The sequence below is a fragment of the Pristiophorus japonicus genome, chromosome 18, assembly GCF_044704955.1.
Source record: "Pristiophorus japonicus isolate sPriJap1 chromosome 18, sPriJap1.hap1, whole genome shotgun sequence".
Lineage (NCBI taxonomy): Eukaryota > Metazoa > Chordata > Chondrichthyes > Pristiophoridae > Pristiophorus > Pristiophorus japonicus.
This window is the reverse complement of record NC_091994.1, coordinates 100,458,600-100,481,188: the sequence shown is the minus strand read 5'-3', so window position 1 is coordinate 100,481,188 and position 22,589 is coordinate 100,458,600. Positions and strand designations below refer to the sequence as shown.

Sequence of the window (22,589 nt, the reverse complement as noted above, 5' to 3'; positions counted from 1 at the left end):
CAGAGTAAAACGTCCGAAGGCACTTCACAGGAGTGCAATCAGACATAAATTGACTCCTGCAATGTATGTACTTGTGAATATGCTCACAGCTTTGTTGAGCTGTTGAGTTGGGAGTGGCTTAGCCAGTCACGTGATGATCATAAGACTCAATAAAACCCCAGCCAGTTGGGTTTGGGGGATCCACGATGAGACAGGTGGTTGTAAGCCTGGTGGATGAACTGGTAATGTGCAGTGTGATTGGTAAACCTTTTGCTAATAAACCAACTAGTTCTTAATAGCAATGTGTTGATGTGAATTCTTAAGCAAGAACCCATGAAGCAAATACATTACAACACTGATCCAAAGGAAGGAGCTATTAGGACAGGTTGGTCAATGCTTGGTCAAAAAGGTAGGTTGTTAAGGAGCGTCTTGAAGGAAGTGAGAGACGCGGTGAGGCAAAGAGGCTCGAGGGAGGGACCTGCAGAGCTTGGGGCCTAGGCGGCTGGCTATGCATGGTTCTTACCTCTCCTGCAGTTATGGCCGGTCCATCCTGGAGAACATGTGCAACGCCCTGTCACTGGATGGCACGACCCCTCGTTCTCACAAGCACATCGCACCTGACATCCCTGGCCATGCCGGCCTGTGGGGCAGCCTGGGGGAGAAAAATAAAGCCGTATTGCATTTGGTTCCAGATCAGAGTTCTTAAAAAAATCACAATGGAAATATTACATTCAGTCCAGAGATTATTTTTGGTTTGTTTTTATATTTAATTCAGTTATCGTCCAGAGCCCGTCTTTCTTTTTGTAATAAATATCCCAGGTTTTCTGAGGGTTTTTTTTCCAAGCCTTGGCAGGCACTTGTATTCTGGCTTTCCTGAGGGAATGAGTCTGGTGTTTAGGAGACGAATGGACGGCGAAGGGACCTCGCTGGTGGGATCAATCAAAGAGCGCCACTGATAGGCCGGAGAACTAGAGGTGAGAATAGGATCTGCTCCAGAGTGAGTCAAGGAGTAACGGTGAGTCAAGGAGTAACGATGTGTCAAGGAGTAACGGTGAGTCAAGGAGTAACGGTGAGTCAAGGAGTAACGATGTGTCAAGGAGTAACGGTGAGTCAAGGAGTAACAGTGTGTCAAGGAGTAACGGTGAGTCAAGGAGTAACGGTGAGTCAAGGAGTAACGATGAGTCAAGGAGTAACGATGTGTCAAGGAGTAACGGATAGTCAAGGAGTAATGATGTGTCAAGGAGTAACGGTGAGTCAAGGAGTAATGATGTGTCAAGGAGTAACGGTGTGTCAAGGAGTAATGATGTGTCAAGGAGTAACAGTGTGTCAAGGAGTAACGGATAGTCAAGGAGTAATGATGTGTCAAGGAGTAACGGTGAGTCAAGGAGTAATGATGTGTCAAGGAGTAACGGTGTGTCAAGGAGTAATGATGTGTCAAGGAGTAACGGTGAGTCAAGGAGTAACGGTGAGTCAAGGAGTAATGGTGAGTCAAGGAGTAACGATGTGTCAAGGAGTAACGGTGAGTCAAGGAGTAACGGTGAGTCAAGGAGTAACGGTGAGTCAAGGAGTAACGGTGTGTCAAGGAGTAACGGTGAGTCAAGGAGTAACGATGTGTCAAGGAGTAACGGATAGTCAAGGAGTAACGGATAGTCAAGGAGTAATGATGTGTCAAGGAGTAACGGTGAGTCAAGGAGTAATGATGTGTCAAGGAGTAACGGTGTGTCAAGGAGTAATGATGTGTCAAGGAGTAACGATGTGTCAAGGAGTAACGGTGAGTCAAGGAGTAACGGTGAGTCAAGGAGTAACGGTGAGTCAAGGAGTAACGGTGAGTCAAGGAGTAACGGTGTGTCAAGGAGTAACGATGTGTCAAGGAGTAACGGTGAGTCAAGGAGTAATGATGTGTCAAGGAGTAACGGATAGTCAAGGAGTAATGATGTGTCAAGGAGTAACGGTGAGTCAAGGAGTAATGATGTGTCAAGGAGTAACGGTGAGTCAAGGAGTAATGATGTGTCAAGGAGTAACGGTGTGTCAAGGAGTAACGGTGAGTCAAGGAGTAACGGTGAGTCAACGAGTAACGGTGAGTCAAGGAGTAACGGTGAGTCAAGGAGTAACGGTGTGTCAAGGAGTAACGGTGAGTCAAGGAGTAACGATGTGTCAAGGAGTAACGGTGAGTCAAGGAGTAATGATGTGTCAAGGAGTAACGGATAGTCAAGGAGTAATGATGTGTCAAGGAGTAACGGTGAGTCAAGGAGTAATGATGTGTCAAGGAGTAACGGTGTGTCAAGGAGTAATGATGTGTCAAGGAGTAACGGTGTGTCAAGGAGTAACGGTGAGTCAAGGAGTAACGGTGAGTCAAGGAGTAACGGTGAGTCAAGGAGTAACGGTGAGTCAAGGAGTAACGATGTGTCAAGGAGTAACGATGTGTCAAGGAGTAACGGTGAGTCAAGGAGTAATGATGTGTCAAGGAGTAACGGATAGTCAAGGAGTAATGATGTGTCAAGGAGTAACGGTGAGTCAAGGAGTAATGATGTGTCAAGGAGTAACGGTGTGTCAAGGAGTAATGATGTGTCAAGGAGTAACGGTGAGTCAAGGAGTAACGGTGAGTCAAGGAGTAACGGTGAGTCAAGGAGTAACGATGTGTCAAGGAGTAACGGTGAGTCAAGGAGTAACGGTGAGTCAAGGAGTAACGGTGAGTCAAGGAGTAACGGTGTGTCAAGGAGTAACGGTGAGTCAAGGACTAACGATGTGTCAAGGAGTAACGGCGAGTCAAGGAGTAATGATGTGTCAAGGAGTAACGGATAGTCAAGGAGTAATGATGTGTCAAGGAGTAACGGTGAGTCAAGGAGTAATGATGTGTCAAGGAGTAACGGTGTGTCAAGGAGTAATGATGTGTCAAGGAGTAACGGTGAGTCAAGGAGTAACGATGAGTCAAGGAGTAACGGTGAGTCAAGGAGTAACGGTTAGTCAAGGAGACAGGGCCTATGAAGATTTCCAGGAGCTGGGCAAGGGACCACCTTGCTGGTCAGCTGGAAAGAAGCACTGGCATCTCTCGAGGCCGCGGTAAGAACATGCTTTGAGGGTGCGGAGTGGAGTTGGGCAACAGCTCGATAGTGAGACTTCACCAGAGCCGCAGTAAGCACAGCCAACGAGTATTTTCAGACTCCTTCATCACATTCCAATGCTATTGGCACAGAGCATCTCAAGATATGAAAAGATAAAAAGAAAAGGAAAATGCAAAGTGCCAAAGATCTGAAATAAACACAGAGTACGCCAACAACACACAGCGGGCCAGTCAGCATCCGCAAGCGAGAGATAGTGTAACGCTTCACGCCTGACTCATTATCAGAGCTCCGAGTTCTTTTTTTTCCCCCACACTCCAAGGAAATTCCCGGCAATGAATTCCCGGATATCCCAAGATTTTGGTGTGGAGATCTTGTATTTACCCACCAATGAGGCAACAGCGCTAAAGAACAGCCTTTTCAAACCTTTGGGAGCAAGAAATTCAAGCAGGACAAACATAGAAACATAGAAATTTACAGCGCAGAAGGAGGCCATTTCGGCCCATCGTGTCCGTGCCGGCCGACAAAGAGCCGCACGGCCCTCAGTCATATAAACCTATGAACAATGAACAATGGCGGACAGGTAACGAGCATCCGGCCCAACCAGTCCGCCCCACACAACTGCGATACCCCATGTATCGCAACATTTTACACTCCACCCCACCCGGAGCCATGTGATCTCTTGGGAGAGGCAAAAAACCATAAAATCCCAGGCCAATAGGGGGAAAGAAATCTGGGGAAATTCCTCTCCAATCCATCCAGGGGATCGAAACTAGACCAGGAGACCACTCTAGCCGCATTAGATGCCCTGAAGTACTTACCATCTTATCTGCGCCAGCCAACAAGAGGCTATCCAGTCTAATCCCACTTACCAGCTCTAGGTCCAAAACCCTGCAGGTTACAGCACTTCAAGTGCCCATCCAAGCACCTTTTAAATATGGTGAGGGTTTCTGCCTCAACCACTTTTGAGTTCCAGACCCCCACAACCCTCTGCGTGAAGAAGCTTCCCCTCAAATCCCCTCTAAACCTTCCACTAACCACCTTAAACCTATGCCCCCTCATAATTGACCCCGCCACCAAGGGAAATAGGCCCTTGCTATCCACCAGATCCAGACCCCTCAAAATTTTATACACCTCAATGAGATCTCCCCTCAGCCTCCTCTGTTCCAATGAGAACAAACCTAGCCTATCCAATCTGTCCTCATAGCTAAGATTCTCCATTCCAGGTAGCATCCTAATAAATCTCCTCTGCACCCTCTCCAATGCAATCACGTCCTTCCTATAATACGGCAACCAGAACTGCACGCAGTATTCCAGCTGTGGCCTAACCAGTGTATTATACAATTTAAGCATAACCTCCCTACTCTTGTATTCATTGCCTCGGCTAATAAAGGCAAGCATTCCGTATGCCTTCTTAACCAACCTATCCACCTGGCCTGCTACTTTCAGGGATCTGTGGACAAGCACTCCAATGGTCCCTTTGTTCATCTACACTTCTAAGTGGCCTACCGTTCAATGTGTATACCCTTTCCTTATTAGCCCTCCCCAAGTGCATTACCTCACACTTCTCCAAATTAAATTACATTTGCCACTGTTCTGCCCACCTGAACAGCAGATTGATATCCTCCTGCAGTCAATAACTTTCCTGTTCATTATCAACCACACAGCCAATTTTAGTGTCATCTGCAAACTTCTTAATCATACTCCCTATATTCAAATCTAGATCATTGATGTATACCACAAAAAGCAAGGGAACCAGCGAAAACTCCACTGGAAACATCCTTCCAGTCACAAAAACATCTATCAACTTACTCTTTGCTTCTTACCTCTAAGCCAATTTTGGATCCAACTTGCCACTTTGCCCTGGATCCCATGGGCTTTTACCTTCGTGACCAGTCTACCATGTGGAATCTTATCAAAAGCTTTGCTAAAGTCCATATACACTACATCGTACGCACTACCCTCATCGACCCTCCTGGTTACCTCCTCGAAAAATTCAATCAGGTTAGTCAAACACAATCTTCCCTTAACAAATCCTTGCTGACTATCCCTGATTAATCTTTGCCTTTCTAAATGTAGATTTTTCCTGTCCTTCAGGAATTTTTCCAATAATTTTCCGACCACTGAGGTTAGGCTGACAGCCGTGTAATTACTCGGCCTATCCCTTTCTCCCTTCTTAAACAAGGGTACCACATTAGCAGTCCTCCATGGCACCATGCCTAAATCCAAAGAGGACTGGAAAATGATGGTCAAGGCCTCTGCTATTTCCTCTTTTGCTTCGCTCAACAGCCTGGGATGCATTTCATCCGTGCCTGGGGACTCATTCACTTTTAAAGCTGCTAAACCCCTTAATAACTCCTCTCTCACTATGTTTATTTTATCCAGAATTTCACACTCCTCCTCGATAGCGGTATCTGCATTGCCCCTTTCCTTTGTGAAAACAGATGCAAAGTATTCATTAAGAACCATACCCACATTTTCTGCCTCCACACACAGATTACCCTCATGGTCTTTAATAGACCCTACCCTTTCTTTAGTTACCCTCTTGCTCTTAATATATTTATAGAACATCTTTGGGTTTTCCTTGATTTTACTTGCCGAGAATTTTTCACGCTCTCTCTTAGCACTCCGAATATCCTTTTTAATTTCATCTCTGAACTTTCTATATTCCTCCAGATATTCTACAGTATTTAGCCATCCGTATATGACATAAGCTTCCCTTTTTTACTTTATCCTCCCCTGTAAATCCCTAGACATCCAGGATGCTCTGGAGAATTGTTAATTCCACCCTTTTTTTTTTAAGGGCACATATTTGGCCTGAGCCCTCCGGATCTCCTCCTTGAATGCTTCCCACTGTTCTGACACTGATTTACCTTCAAGTAGCTGTTTCCAGTCCACTGTGGCCAAATCACTTCTCAACTTAGCAAAGTTAGCTTTTCCCCAATTTGGGACTTTTATTCCTGATCAAACCTTGTCCTTATCCATAACTACCTTGAACCGAACTGAATTATGGTCACTGGCACCCAAGTGCTCTCCCACTGATACCCCTTCCACCTGCCCAGCTTCATTCCCAAAAACTAAATCCAGAACTGCCCCCTCACGTGTTGGGCTTGTCACATACTGATTAAAAAAGTTCTCAAGTGCATTTTAGGAATTCCGCACCCTCTATACCCTTCACACTATATTTGTCCCAATCAATATTAGGATAGTTGAAATCCCCTACTATTAGTGCCCTATGGTTTTTGGACTTCACAGAAATATGCATAAGTTGGGTAGTGGAAATCTGGAACTCTCTCTCCCAAAAGATGTTGAAGCTGGGGATCAATTGAAAGTTTCAAACTGAGATTGATAGATTTCTGTCAGGCAATGGTTATGGAACCAAGGCGGGTAGATGGACTTAAGATACAGATCAGCCATGATCTAACTGAATGGCGGAACAGGCTCAAGGGGCTGAATGGCCTCCTCCTGTTCCTAGGAGAAACCAGTAAGAAATATGAGCAAAAATAGGACTGAGCTTCCTGACGTTGGCGGCCCGTACATTCAAGGCGAGTGGGCCAGGGGTATTAGGGGAGTGCTGAGTTTGAGAATGTTTGAGGTGCCCCCTTAGCATCGAGCTGTGCACGGCAGTGTACTTACTGTGCTGACACAGTTTTCCCATGAATCCTGGTGGACAGATACACGACCCAGTCTTCTTATTGCAGGTGCCATTGTTCTCACAGACAGGGCAACTTCCCTGGCAGGCCAGGCCCCAGTGACCTGGCGGACACTCTGTGCAGAGAAATCAGAGGAACACAAGCAGTTACAAGGGGATACGGGAAAAATCCGACCAGAGTTAATGTTGCTTAAATACCAACTGGGATAGATGACCAAACAAAAATGTTTTAATACATATTTTTGGAACATGCCCTCCTCTGCATAAAAAAAAGTCCTCAGAAATGTTATAAAGCAGTTTTGAATGTCCTAAAGTTTGATGATGCTGGCTGTACTGGGAGGCTTTTCAATCCAACTTTCCCCCCCTTCCCTCCTGAAGTGATTGGCTCATGCTGTGGGCTCTGGATCCACAAGTACCAGACACTCTCTGGTACCTCGCCAGAGTGGGCCTCGCCAGTGAGTGCCCGCTAGCTATTCAACCGTGGAGGGCGTCTATCCTCGGCGGCCATTGGACAGTTGGCACGGACTATGAGTTTGGGTCTCGGAGCTGGGCTTTCCCAATCTACCCAAATACCCACATCAAAACCGAAACAAAATACACAATGCAATCCCCAAAGCTTATAGCGGCTGGGCTGGTGTTGACTTTGGTGGGCATTAAAGTCAAAAAGGTAAGTAACCAACACAGGAAGTCTCCACTGAGCGACTGCCTCTCCTAATTATCAGCCGGCGCATCCAGACACTCAACATTAAGGTGACTGCACTTTAACCAGATGCGAATAGCTGACTGAACCCACTTGCAGACCCGACTTTGGCTGAAATCAGCAGTCATGGGTAAGTACAGGGTAAGCACTTACGTGAACTGCTCGAAATAGCCGGCGTGCTTAATATGTAATAAGCGGCGCCTCTGCAATGAACTCCTGCAGCGACGACACATGATTAACGCCATTTGCCCGATATAGGCAGCTGCCCGTTATAAGTCGTTGAGTATATTCAAGGCTGAGATCAATAGATTTTTGGACTCTAGGAATATGGAGCTCGGGCGGGAAGGTGGAGTTGAGGTCGCAGATCAGCCATGATCTCATTGACTGGCGGAGCAGGTTGGAGGGGCTGAATGGCCTACTCCTGCTCCTAATTCCTATGTTGTTATGTTCTTCAGTGTGGACAGTGTGAGTGTATATGTGCCCTTGCCTGAAGTAACTAAGCTGAGCAACAGTGAGAAAGAATATTTATACATCGGCAGAGCCATTCAGGGATGTGTCAGTGCAGGGAGCATCACCTCGATTATTTACAACCGTTTCAAAACGTGTTTTTACTATAATTCTGCTCAGACTACGTTAGCGGAGAGTAACACAAAAATGACACGTTACTCATGACCTTTGCCCTCTCACCTTTCTCGCAGCCTAGGCCTGTTTTTCCGGGTGGGCAGCTGCACCGTCCGCTCATACTGTCACATGGCGCTCCCCCGCAGTCACACGGCTGCAGACAGTTCACGCCGTACTTGTTGCTGGCACATGCTGCAATTAAAGCGAGGCGTGTGCAGTCAGTCGTCTGGTGTAATGTCCTCTAATTCTGCCCTCGTGATTTCTGTCGCTACATTTTTCAAGCCAGTTGCTTTATAAGGAAAGGTCTGGAACCTGTTCAAGGCTGTTGCATTAGAACGCTGTTGCGCAATACGTTATCCACTTGCCACATGTGGCTAATTGGAAATCCAGATGTGGCAAATTGCACTTTTGATTAGTTAAGAAGAATGAGTAATAGGCACTGTTATTGGTCATGTGATCTCAATACTCATATTCGCAGTGTATACATGTGAACTTTAACCTTTTTGTGCCTTTGTTGGTAAAATGGTCAGAAAAAGCAGAGTGTGTAAGTGGTTTTTGATCGCTGTGTGTGCTTTATATCCTTAGTTACTGTTTATTGTATATCTGCTAAAATTGTGTGTAACACGGGTAAAGCAGCCAGACTTCAGCATCATGGAAACACCACCAGCATCATAGAATCACCCAACAGTACAGCACATGGGCATGGTCAGGTCAACCAATCGGAATAACCATTCCAGGCCAGCAGAAAACAGGAGGCTCAACCAATAAGGAGCAGCACCAACAGGGCAAAAGGCATGGAGCATCCGATTGGATTCTAGACAGAGAACAGGGGCGGGACTGGATGGAGAGCAGGGACAGGGTGGGTCTGGAGGGAGAGTGGGAGTGGGGTATCGTCCAGAGGGAGAGCAGGGGCCGGGGTGGGGCAGGTCCAGAAGGAGAGCGGGGGTGGGGGGTAGGTCTGGTGGGAGAGCGGGGTCGGGAAGTGGGTCTGGAGAGAGAGCGGGGGGGAGTGGGGGGGAGTGGGTCTGGAGGGAGAGTGGGGGTGGGGTACGTCCAGAGGGAGAGCGGGGGCCAGGGTGGGGCGGGTCTGGAGGGAGAGTGGGGGGGGGTTCTGGAGGGAGAGCGGGGGGGTCTGGCGATTCTCTGCAATCACTCCATTGAAGTCCACATCCTGTTTGCAACTGGTGGTCAAAATCAGAGAGATATGAGGTCTGAAAAATTCTGGCCAGAATTCCAAACCTCGATGAAAGAGAAAGACTGCCAAGTTTCACACTGGGTGGTGGTAGATGTTTGTTAAGTAAATACACCAGAGACATTTACCTGTATTGTGTATAAGGTGGTTTCTATTAAAACTAGTTTGTGTGGCTAAAGTTGTGTCTCAGTGATTTCTATGGGACACACTGCCCTAGCAAGGCACTAACTCTGTCCAGTTATCAAACGTTGTAACTTGCTGGTGTTCATCACACAGTCCTGGCTGTGGGAATCCATTCCTTTCTACTATTCCTGGTTCTGCTTTAAAGGCCAAAAAGAACTTTACCTCATAAAAGCAGATTATACTTGAGAATCATGTACGACAGCACCACATACTGCAGTGGCAGGTAATACTACATCATGCACTGTAACGCTATATACCAAAATATCACAGTGAAGTGCCATTGAAACACTGTGTACTAAAGTATCGTGGACTAAAACACTGTATTAATGTACCATGTAGTAACACTGAGGTGCCATGTACTAAAGCTTGTGTTCAACAGACAAGAGATAGAAGAGTCATGTACTGAAGGGTCCAGAGTTTAATTCCATCCCAGGCTATACGTCCCTGCTGACTCCCCGGGGGGGTGAAGGCTCCATGTGAAACAACACTCAATCTGGTTCCTAGTGGGCATGGGCCCACTCCACAAAACCGCCCCTAATCTGACAGCCTCAGAGTGGCCATACTTGTGTAGTCGGGAGGGGTGGGGGTGGAGAGGGGTTCCTGAAGCTTTGCTCTGATCAGACTTGGGATTGGGATTGCGTGATGCCGACACTGGGTGCCTGAAAAGGGAGGTGTTCCATTCCCCAGCCTAACGTGTGGACATCCCAGCGGACAGAAAGACACAGTGGGGGGAAACAACAGGTGAACCACCGGGCTGCCATAGTCTTGCCCAAGCCACAAAGAAACTTCAAAGCTAACTTAGCTGCGCTGACATAATGAATTCACAGGTGTGTGCTTGTGGGGTCAATGAACGCTTCGGTAGATTTTATGTCAAAATGTGCTTTAATAAGCTTGAGATTCCCACTCCAAAAATTACCTGCTGGGAAACTCATTGAAAGCATAAGGGGACAGGGGAAAATGCAAACTGGAGCCAATGGAGGTGGTACAAGGCCCTGCAGGGGAGGGTTTTTGATCTGCGTGACTCCTGCCAGGATCTTGGGCGTTTACCATCCATTATAAAAAAAAGAAAGAACTTGCATTTATATAGCGACTTTCACGACCTCAGGACGTCCCAAACACTTTAACCAATGACGTACCACTCAAGTGTCGGCACTGTTGTAATGTAGGGAAAGGTGGTGATACGAGGGCAGGAAGTCTGGCAGCACACCTCACAGTTTGCAAATGGAGGAGCCTGACATGAACGAATGACCAGCACTCCTGTAAAGCATTCTTTTCCATTCGGGCCATTGATGTGCTCTTTTGGAATAACCTAACGCATGTGGATGCTGCCCCATTAACATTACCGGACACCAATATCCAGTTGGTAATGTCAAGACCAACCCTGAGGCTTTTCAGGAGCCAAATGTGCCCAGTTTCAACCAAGTGATTTTGATTGGAGGGAAGAAATCATCAAAATCCGCAGCAAATTTAAATGGGTTTAACCTTTAAGAAAATAGTACTTCGTACGTGTTGTGTTTGTGTGTGTGTCCATTCCACACACACCAGACCCCATTGTCTTAGTATCTGGGTCGGAGTTTGTTGATCTTCATGTTTCCCACCTGTGTGGTGTTCGATTCGAGATGATTATAACTGGTCAATCCCCTCTATTTGAGTCATCCAATCTCCCAGCTGGTCTGTGGTGGGCCTACATCCTGCACACTATCAGGTTAGGGAAACAGTTCAGAGGGAAACTCACGCAGTTTGAATGGTGATCCAGTTGGTTAATGTCAATGCAAGGGATCTGTTTCCTGGTACACCTGAGAGGGATCTCCTGGATGATGTTCCTATGTACATCGTAGATCTGGGAATCAGCATTACACTTTGGGGATTGCCATCTTCTGATTATACTGATCAGTCTATTATGGTGATTACTTGGGCTACTGGCTAAAGTGATCACTATAACAGGAGCTCACTGTCCCGGAAATTCAAGAAGTTTACACCTAAAGTCTGAGTCAATCTATCAGCACACTAATGAGCTAAAATTCCACGTTGACTTTTAGTGAAGGAAAAACTCCAGCAACTCCCCAAGTTAGTCTGCCTGTTGCAATGATACTAACAGGACACGCACCATTATCTCCTCCAGCACCACCAAACAACGCAAGTCGTGTATCAGTCAGTGAAGTAACACAGGGCAACTGACTCCATTCAGGCCCTATCCCCGGCACCTTCTTCCCACATCAATGAGGGTAAACACAGTGACCCGTGGCTTGGAGAGAGCTCGGTCAGACAATGAGGGTTGTGCTAGGTGCGCAGTTTGTTGAAGTTACCTGATGATTCTGTGCCTCACAGCCCAGCACCATCTGGGTGTGTGGACAAGCAAACGCACAATAATGAAATTCATTTCTTCAAACAGATTTTCAAGTTAAAAACATCTGGGGTAAGGATATAAAAGCCCGACTGTGCCGAGTCAGGTGTTTAGATATTGCCAAGAATAGTGCTGTGCTGTTTCTATTTTCCAAGGCTATTTTTATAAGAGCGGTGAGGCTCTTGAAGCATTGATGAAAAGCAGAGCTGTCAACATGGGGCAAAGCTGATGTGTGAGATTTTCAGTCATGAGCCTTATATTAAAGAACTGCCTGGCGCCAACACGTAAACATGGTTAAAGGTTAAAGTGGTGACTTTAAATGGGAAACTTCTCTTTTCTAGTCATCTTTTCCCTTGAATGTTTCTTTTCCTTTTCTTCTTCTCACTCTACACGGCCCAGATGGATTTGAGAATGGTTTCTCCATCAGTGATGGGAACAGCGTTATCCCAGCACCCACAGCAGTAGTGAAAGTCTTATTATAAAAATATAGACCTTATAGCTTTAAGAGAGAAGTCTCAATACTGCAATAGTTGCACGTTTTCTTGCAACATCAAAAACAGATTATCTGGTCATGATCACATTGCTGTTTGTGGGCAAAGTGGCTGCCGCGTTTCCTACATTAGTGTCAGCTGTGACTCAGTGGGTAGCACTCTCGCCTCTGAGTCAGAAGGTCGTGGGTTCAAGTCCCACTCCAGGGACTTGAGCACAAAGTCCAGGCTGACAGGCTGAGGAAGTGCTGCACTGTCAGAGGTGCCGTCTTTCGGACATTAAACCAAAACCCTGTCTGCTCTCTCAAGTGGACGTAAAAGATCCCATGGCACTATTTTGAAGTTATCCCTGGTGTCCTGGCCAATATTTATCCCTCTATCAACATAACAAAAACAGATTATCTGCTCATTATCACATTGATGTTTGTCGGACCTTGCTGGGCATAAATTGGCAGCCGCGCTTCCTACATTACCACAGTGACTACACTCCAAAATTACTTCATTGGCTGTAAAGCACTTTGAGACATTTGGTGGTCGTGAAAGGCGCTATATAAATGCAAGTATTTCTTTCTTCTTTCAATTACAACAGTGACTACACTTCAAAAGTACTTAATTGGAAGTTAAGTGCTTTGGGAGGTCTTGAGGTTGTGTAAAGCGCTATTATAAGTGCAGGTTTCTTTGAAAGATCCTCACCGGTATAGCGATCTTTTGCATTCACCCATTCTCTAGCAGCGTATATACATGTGTACAAAAGGGGACAGGAGAAGCGAATGCAATCCCATGCGTGAATCTCATAACTAATGTGGCAGGTCTGTGAACAGAATAGAAAACGTGGGCAGAATGGTGGAAATTATAACCAGTGTTGAATAAATCAATCCTTCACCTCCACTCTCAGTTTCGTAAGTCAACCACTGCTATTCAATCACATCTTGAAGATTTTTGACCTTAACATCCAATGTCCGTGCGAATATTTTTAACCACATATTGTGTCCATGAGCAGGTCTTTTGTGGCATTGCCCATGGGAGTGTGAAGCACCATTGTGACCCTTGGTTCTTAACCTGACCAATCCCTTGAAGGCCAAGTATTGCCTATGGGGAAGTGGTCTGAACAGACAAATTCAGATAATTGTAGCTGTTCGTAAGTTCGTGAGGTCAATCAGAACTGCTTGGAAATTTCAGGCTCTGGGTGAATGGCTGGATTTGTGACATTTTATATATATATTGCCGTGGTTTGTGAGTCGGGTGAGGGACTACTTAAAGGATTTGGAAGGGTCTTTATAAGAGATCTACTCTGGGACAGTGAAAAATGTGTTCCTTGAATGGTTCCTGGGAAAATAATTGGTGTTTTCCTTACATTGAGAGCACATAAATAAATACATTTATTTCATTTGTTCATCACCCATCTCCTCAAAAAACCAACCCTCGACCCCTCCATCCTTGCAAGCCACCGTCCCATCTCCAACATCCCTTTCCTCTCCAAAGTCCTTGAACGTGTTGTCTCCTCCCAAATCTGTGCCCATCTTTCCCGCAATCCCATGTTTGAATCCCTCCAATCCGGATTCCGCCCCTGCCACAGTACCAAAACGGCTCTCATCAAAGTCACAAATGACATCCTTTGTGACTTTGATGAAGGCAAACTATTCCTCCTTGTCCTTCTTGACTTGTCTGCACCCTTTGACATGGTTGACCACTTCATCCTCCTCTAACATCTCGCCACCATCGTCCAGCTGGTGGCGACTGCACGCGCCTGGTTCCATTCTTATCTATCTAATTGTAGCCAGGGAATCACCTGCAACGGCTTCTCTTCCCGCCCCCGCATCGTTACCTCTGGTGATCCCCAAGGATCTATCCTTGGCCCCCTCCTATTTCTCATCTACATGTTGCCCCTTGGCGACATCATCCGAAAACACAGCGTCAGTTTCCACATGTACGCTGATGACACCCAGCTCTACCTCACTACACTTCTCTCGACCCCTCCACGGTCTCTAAATTGTCACACTGCTTGTTCGACATCCAGCTCTGGGTGAGCAGAAATTTTCTCCAATTGAATATTGGGAAGACCGAAGCCATTGTTATCGGTCCTCGCCACAAACTTCCTTCCCTAGCCACTGACTCCATCCCTCTCCCCAACTCCTGTCTGAGGTTGAACTAGACTGTTCGCAACCTTGGTGTCATATTTGACCCTGAAATGAACTTTCAACCACATATCCGCAGCATAACTAAAGCCGCCCATTTCCACCTCTGTAACATCGCCCGTCTCTGCCCTTGCCTCAGCTCATCCGCTGCGGAAGTCCTCATCCAAGCCTTTGTTACCTCTAGACTTGACTATTCCAACGCACTCCTGGCTGCCCTCCCACATTCTACTCTATGTAAACTATGCTAACTCGCACCAAGTCCCGCTCACCCATCGCCCCTGTGCTCGCTGACCTACATTGGCTTCCGGTTAAGCAACGCCTCGATTTCAAAATTCTCATCCTTATTTTCAAATCCCTCCATGGCCTCACCCCTCCCTATCTCTGTAATCTCCTCCAGCCCCACAACCCCCTGAGATGTCTGTACTCCTCTAATTCTGCCCTCTTGAGCATCCCTGATTATAATCGCTCAACCATTGGTGGCCGTGCCTTCTGTTGCCTAGGCCCTAAGAAATGGAACTCCCTGCCTAAACCTCTCCGCCTCTCTATCCTTCTTCAAGACGCTCCTTAAAACCTACCTCTTTGACCAAGCTTTTGGTCATCTGCGCTAATTTCCAATTATGCGGCTCGTTGTCAAAATGTTTTTATCTCTTAATACTCCTGTGAAGTGCCTTGGGACAGTTCACAACGTTAAAGGCGCTATATAAATACAAGTTGTTGTTGTATAATAGTTACATAACTAAATTGCAAACATCACACCACCACACCCACACCGTGAATACACAGTCTTCAGAGAATACAACTGCTAAACCAACAAAGACATACCGATCCAGGCCGACTTGAACAACCTACCACCAACCCGTCTCAAATCTAGAAGATCATTTTGGACCGTCGCCGAAACCCTTCAGCGATCTCCCCTCAGCCTTGATGACCGATGGTTAAATGCTTGGAAGAACTGCGACATTTGGAATGGATTCCTTATAGAGGATCCCACAGTACAACCTGAAGGATCAAACCTTCCTCACAAACAGTGGGCAACCATCAACCGCCTCAGAACTGGTCATGGTCGATGCTGCCACCTTCTCCATAGGTGGAAGATTAAGGCCTCCCCATCATGTGACTGTGGAGCTCCTAATCAGACCCTAATCATTGAGCACTGCCCTCAGAAGGAATTCACAGGCAGCCTGCAAGATATCCACGCTGTTACACTGGAAGCTTTGGCCCTGGATATCTGACTTAGATATTGATGTTTGATTTGTTTTGCTACTCACATACGAAAGAAGAAGATAACTAGATCAATCTCTGAGTGATTCACGGGGGAGATAAAGCACCTCTTTGCTTCGGACCCTTTTTAAGCAGCATCACAAAGACCGCCTACTTGCAGCGAAGTGACATCGCCCACCTCTATCCCTACCTCACACTTGCCGGGACTTTCTGCAGGGATATTTCTGAGCTCCTGCTGTAACGTCAGTGGAAGACGGTCGGAAATGCCGGAGAAATGGCATAAACGGCCATTGACTCCATTTCTCCAGGGTCTCTGCCAATCTTCTGTCCAAGTTATGGTGGGAGATCAGGGAACCCTCATCTGCCACTAAAACCCTCATCCATGCCTTTGTCACCTCCAGACTCAACTATTTCAATTCCCTCCTTGCCAACTTCCCAGTCACCATTCTCCTTCAAAACTGTGCTGCCCATGTCCTTCCAACACCAAGTCCTGCTTGTCCATCACACTGACCTACACTGGCTTCTGCTCCCCCAATACCGTAACATTTTTAATCTTGTGTTTAAATTCCTCCATGGCCTGACCCCTTCCTTCTCTGTCACATCCCCCAACCCTACAAACACCCCCCTTCCACCCACTGAACTCGCCAATCCTCGCGAATCCCTCCTTCTTGGCACCACCATTGGTGCTCCTGCTTTGAGCTGCCAAGGCCATAACATAGACTCTGGAATTACCTCACTAAAACCCTCTCCCTCTCGCTCCTCCGTGAAGAGCCTCATCCCTCCCAATGTCATCTTTGGCTAGACATCCATTTTTTCTCCTTGTGCCTATGTGATACAGTCTACATTAAAGGTGCTATATAATTGCAAGTTGTTGTTGCACTAGTAGTAGGATATCACTGGGTACAATGTGCCATACTTTAAGGAAAATGTAGGCCTTGAAATTCTGACTGGCACCAAGGCTGAATCCCAATGGAACTCCATATCCTGGTGCTAAATTCTTTATGCTGGTTTCATATGCATTACGGTCCCATAACCTAATGTTGTTTCCTTGTCCTGCTCCCATATTCCTAAAGCTGGTCCCATATTGTGTACCTTAATCTTATATTCTTAGTCCCATGTTTCTTATATTGGCATCATATCTGTTATGGTCCTATATTCCTTTGCTATTTGCATATCATGTATTTAGTTATAGATCCCTTATGCTGATCCTATTTCCATATTCCTTATATTGGCATCGTATCTGTTATCGTGACATAATCCGTCCCCGGTTCCATATTTTGTTTTACTTTATGCTGCTCCCATATCTCTGTCCTTTATCCCTTGAGCTATTTCTGTTGTCTCGTCCCATACTCGTCAGGCCACCCCTATCTCCTATGTTTTCGTCCTGCACTCCTCACACACGACAGTCGTGTCTCACAGCTCAGTCTGAGGTCACTCTGTCTTTCTGCACTTTTACATGGCTTCTTTCCTATGCTCTCCTCCTCTCTAATTGATGGCAGATGTGTATCTTTGCTTGTTTAGCAAGGCTCTAAGCATTTCCAGACCCTCGCAGTGGCCCGCAAACCAACTGTTTCTACAAAATATTTCTGTTATTTCCTGTACCTCAGGCGGAACAAAGAGATCGGCGCGCGTTGGAAAAAATTCTCCGATTGAATATTTCCAATTTTGTTGATGGAGAGTGTATTAGTGACGCCATCACAATCCAAGTGTGTGAATCTGAACGGTCTACAATCCCCATGCCTTACCTTCCTGTGGTCTTTGACCCCTTAGAAACTCTGGCCCTTTTGCATACTCTTGGGTTACAGATTTATTTCCTTTGCACGTGTGTGGAGGTGAGGGATGACAGCTCAAAGGAGAAGATTTCCACCTTGAACCTCGTGTCACAATGAAGCTTGGTGTAGGTTCAATTGGAGTTGGGTTAAATGGAAGGCTCCCTCTAGACTATCCAATCTAAGTCTCACAGATCAGAGCTAATGTTGGATAGTGCATTCTCGACACTATCCCATCAAGAAGCCATTCAACCCATTCATTCCCAAGATCTCAAAAACTATGGCACTTGCCATCTCACCGATGCCCCCCCCCACCAATCTCACCTTTCTCTCATAACCGACTAACGTTTAAAACCTAACCACCGCTATTGGTCTTTCATCTAGGTTTCTCAATACAAAAAGTAAGGGATAGATCCAGTTCACAGCTCCCATTACACTGTCCCATTGAGCACATTGGTTAGTTACAGTATGGAACCAGAACTAGGCAAAGCACTGCTCCTAAAAGCATTCAAGTATAGCATATGTTGTACATAAGAACATAAGAAATAGGAGCAGGAGTAGGCCATATGGCCCCCTCGAGCCTGCTCCACCATTTAACACCATGGCTGATCTGATCATGGACTCAGCTCCACTTCCCTGCCCGCTTCCCATAACCCCTTATTCCCTAATCGGTGAAGAGGTAAAGCTCTCTCTACATCCCTCCATAAAGTACTTGGAGTTCGGTTCCATGTGTGTTAAATGGAAGGTAATTATCTCTCTACATTGTCATACTCTCTACATGTGCCCTGGCCAATATTTATCCCTCAATCAGCGTCATTATAACAGATTATCTGGTCATTATCTCATTGCTGTTTGCGGGACCTGGCCATGCACAAATTGGCTGCAGGGTTTCAAACATTACAACAGTGATTACATTGCATAAATACTTCACTGGCTGTAAAGCATTTTGGACATCCTGAGGTCATGAAAGGTGCTATATAAATGCAAGTTCTTAACTCAAGAGTTGCAACATGAGCTATTTCCTTCTTTCCTGGACAATCAAGCAATTTTAGGCGAGGGATTTAAGTTAAACTGAAAATCATCTGGTAATAATTAATTGGTAAGGATTTCAATGGAGATTAATTGAATGGATTAAGTGGGAGCATGGCTTGTAAATTCTATTCACTTAACTGGAGCAGATACTTAGGCCAACAAAAGAGCGTTGTGCTCACTCAATTAAAGACATCCGTTGGGGAATGAAGCACAGCGATTGGCATCCAGGGTCAGGGAAAGAAAGACCAAACTTGCATTGTACACAGCACCTTTCACATCCTCAGGACATCCCAAAGCACTTCGCAGCCAATGAATTACTTTTCGAAATATAATCACTCTTATTACGTGGGCAAACACGGCAGGCAAATTGCTCACAGCAAGGACCCACAAAGGTTTTCAGTGACCAGTTAACCTGCTTCGTGATGTTGGAGGAGGGGTCACAGTTGGGCCAGGACACCAGAACTTCCCGCTCACCTTTGAAAAAGTGCCATGGGATCTTTCACGTCCGCCTGAACAGGCAGTCAAGGCCACGGTTTAACATCTCATCCAAACGACGGCATCTCCCGCAATGCAGCACTCCCTCAGCACTGTACTGGAATCCAATCTCGGTTATGATGGAAACTAGGTGCAGAGTAAAACTCTCTTTGTTCAAGTTGTACAACAACCTTGAAAACCCATCGTAATATTAGTGTATGAACATGAAGGGGTAAATCTTAACTATCGGGCGTCAAAATGGCAGAACGCGCTGGCCAGCCAACCCTTCTGGCGGGAGTCCTGGCCCATCCCGTCAGCGAGCTGCAGGCGTCCCTGCGCCAACTCATTGGCTCCAGGCCGGGGCAATATCGGGGACCCCAGAGGCCGATCTGGGTATGTCTGGGGGTTGTCAATTGCACTGGGAGAGAACTCGGGGAGACAGCAGCCCACATTATCCTTCTGGAGAATTCCTGCTCCTCCTGACCCCACAAATATAATTTCAAACGTCCCTATTTGGTGCTTCTTCTGCCGTAACCCACGGTAACGCTGAGCGGAGAACAAATAGCACACCCTTCACCAAGTTACCCTTCAACCGGGGTCCATTGCAGTGGTCCGTGTGATCTCCTTACTGAGGGGATCGGAGAGGAATTTTCCCGAGTATTTTTTCCCCTTATTGGCCCTAGGCTTTTTCTCTGGAGTCTTGCCTCTCCCAGACATTGGATGGGTGCAGGGGGGGTATGAGAAGTGGCCAGTCACGATGCTCCACCCACCATAGAATGTGGGGCAAGATTGATGGACCAGCTGGTCTTTTCCTGCCCGTCAATTTCATATGCAAGTCATATTTAAAGGGGGCTACAACCTGAAAGAGGCAGGCCGTCTGATGGCCGGTGAACGACACTTTAAAGATGGCGGTCGACAGAAGGCTATTTTTTGAGCCACTACCTCCCGTCTATGCCACGCGGCACATATTAAAAATGTACCCCAAAATGCCTGGTTAGGGTCGGCCCACTGAGCAGAAACAAGTTAGCGTTCTGCCGAAACGTCAGCTGAGGGAATTTCATACGAGCACACTAAGATTACAGTGTAATTTCAAGACCAACCCCAAAATCAGAAGGGCGCCCAGCGTGACTGCTGACTCAGGCTGGAGTTACCTTGTACCATGGACTCATGCTCACTGGGGTGAGAGGTTTCGTGGCCAGAGGGGATATTCGATCTATTGGTTTGGGTTGAATTTAGTCGCAGTCTCCCAAGTGTACAGAAGCATTGGCCTGCCTGCCTGCTCCAGTTCACAAGAACCTTTACAATGCCACGTGTCGTTATCAAAGATTGACTCCAGTAATCCTGTATTAATATGAGGATCTGGAGCATTGCTACTAACATATAGGATGACGAAATGAGAGTGAGTATAATTTATTAAGTTACTACTCTGTCATGACTATTGATACTGGTTTTCATTAACAGCACAGTTTCCTAGATCGTTTCGGCAAGCTGTAATATTATGATTTATAATATTTAGTATCATAATGTTTTTATATTTCTCTGGTGACCAAGGGCAAAGCAATAACTTGGCAAATACACAGACTGTAACACATAATCTTCTTGGCAGCTTTAAGCCAGGGTTGGCATGCAAAGACTTTGGTTTATTTTTAAAAGGTGGGCTGACCTCCCGTGGCATTGCTCGCACAAAGTCTGGGGTCTGGAGCGAGGTTGAGCTGCTGAAATGGAGCTAAGCCAAACCTGGCGTGTCTCTTTAATGCCGATGCTTCGACTTGTCTAAGTAGGCACACCCTGAGGTTCAATTGGAGGCTAATTGTTGGCCCATGATCCTGGTAGGTTGGCAGCTACTGGTAAATCACTGGTTCCTGGGAGGGACAGGTGATCAAGGTCAGCAAAAAAAAAAGTTTAAAAAAATGTTTCTTTTTTTTTGTTAAACACTTTTGACACTTTGAGGAGTGGTGATGTGCACTAGATGTAAGACACATACATACAAGACTCGTGCGCAGTGCGCATTTCCCGTAAATATCATACTTTTTAAAATTAATTCTCGAGATCCATAGTTGCCTTGGTTACAACGGAGTGGCCTGCTGGGCCATTTCAGAGGTTAGTGAAGAGTCAAGCACAGTGGTGTGGGACTGGAGTCACCTATAGGCCAGACTGGGTAAGGGCAGCAGGAACCCGTTGGGAGTTTTTACAACAACTCCACAACTTCATGGCTACTTTTACAGAAACCAGTTTTATATTTCCAGATTTAAAAAAAAACTGAATTAAAATTCTCAATCTCCCCAGGTGGGATTTGAACGCGTGGATTATTAGTCCAGTAACTACACTACAGTATCCCCCACACACATACACAGAAGCTGGAACAAGTGATGTTACCACAAAATCGTAGCTTGGAGGCCGCCCACCCCCATTCTCCCATGTAGATGTGTCACGGAGACTCCTTACCTAACAACAAGGCTGCCACTTGTTTATTCTTTTCCTCCAGTTTCCCTCCCTTCTTTTAAGGTGTTGGCCTTGCCTCAATGGATACCATTCTCACCTCTGAGTCAGAAGGTCATAGGTTCAAATCCCCATACCAGACTTGAGCACATCATCCAGGCTGACACTCCCAGTGCGGTGCTGAGGGAGTGCAGGTGCCGTCTTTAAACCGAGGCCCCGTCTGCCCTCTCAGGTGGACGTAAAAGATCCCACGGCACAATTCAATGAAGAGCAGGGGTGTTCTCCCTGGTGCCCTCATAGAATCATTGGAAAAACTACGACACAGGAGGAGGCCATTTGGCCCATCGTGTCCGTGCAGACCTGGCCAATATTTATCCTTCAATAAACACCAGATTATCTGGTCATTATCTCATTGCTGTTTGTGGGAGCTTGCTGTATGCAAATTGGCTGCCGCGTTTCCTATATTACAACAGTGATTACACTCCAAAAGTACTTCATTGGTTGTGAAGCGCTTTGGGGCCTCCTGGGGTCATGAAAGGCGCTATAGAAATGAAAGTTCCTTCTTTCTTTCTTACATTTAGCTGTCTGAGGTGAAGCTGTCCAGCGGAATTTCCCTCTCCCCCTCGGGAAATTTGCTCCACAAAATGGCCTTTGTGAATATCACATTCAGACGGTTTGGATTTGGCCATGTTTGTCTCTTCAAGCCAAAGGATGACGTGCTGTTATTTCCTGTGAATCTGCCATGGTGTCATGGTATTGAAAACATGGGCCTCTCCACTGATGCTGCAAGCGAGTGATTGTCAGGAAGATGATGTCTGTTTGAATTATTCTGTTAATTTTATCTTGAGATATTGCCTCTCTGCGCTGTCAGTATACTGACTTGACTAACTGTAGATCATTCCAATCTGTACACAGTGCAGCCCAGGGGAATCTCACAACAAGTTTACAGTGCAAGTTTACTACTATTATTATTTCAATCTTATTACAAACTGCACCGCTTGAGGATTGAACTGTAGATGCAAAGGCTCCAAACACTTAAAGTCGCTTGGGAAATCAGCGGCCATAGTCAGCATTGATCACCGTCAACAAAGCCAGGTACAGCCTCTGGTTGGTGCAGTGTAAGGTCCCCCAGCAATGAGGTAAGGATTCCTCTGGTCACTATAAGTGAATCAGTGGTTCGAAATCTCCCAGTGGGGGCGCGGGTCGGAGGTAAGGCTACAGCGCACTAGCCTCTATACTCTGGCCAGTGCTCTAAGAGCACGGTGTTCTGCTGGGAGCGATGTCAGCCGTGGTTCAATGGT

The 22,589-nt window shown here is 46.3% G+C and overlaps 1 protein-coding gene across 4 annotated transcripts in view; it reads right to left on the bottom strand.

Moving 5' to 3' along the window:
* The window catches only part of LOC139228935 (multiple epidermal growth factor-like domains protein 6), a 487,750-nt gene that overhangs the window by 39,519 nt on the left and 425,642 nt on the right, over positions 1 to 22,589 (bottom strand). For 3 of the 4 annotated variants that reach the window (XM_070860470.1, XM_070860472.1, XM_070860473.1), the window contains 3 exons: positions 8,078 to 8,203; positions 6,675 to 6,806; positions 503 to 631 (listed from right to left, as the gene is read on the bottom strand). In XM_070860470.1, the coding sequence (XP_070716571.1) occupies positions 503 to 631; positions 6,675 to 6,806; positions 8,078 to 8,203 (387 nt within the window). The remainder of the gene's footprint in view (positions 1 to 502; positions 632 to 6,674; positions 6,807 to 8,077; positions 8,204 to 22,589) is intronic. The other variant, XM_070860471.1, reaches the window with a different exon arrangement.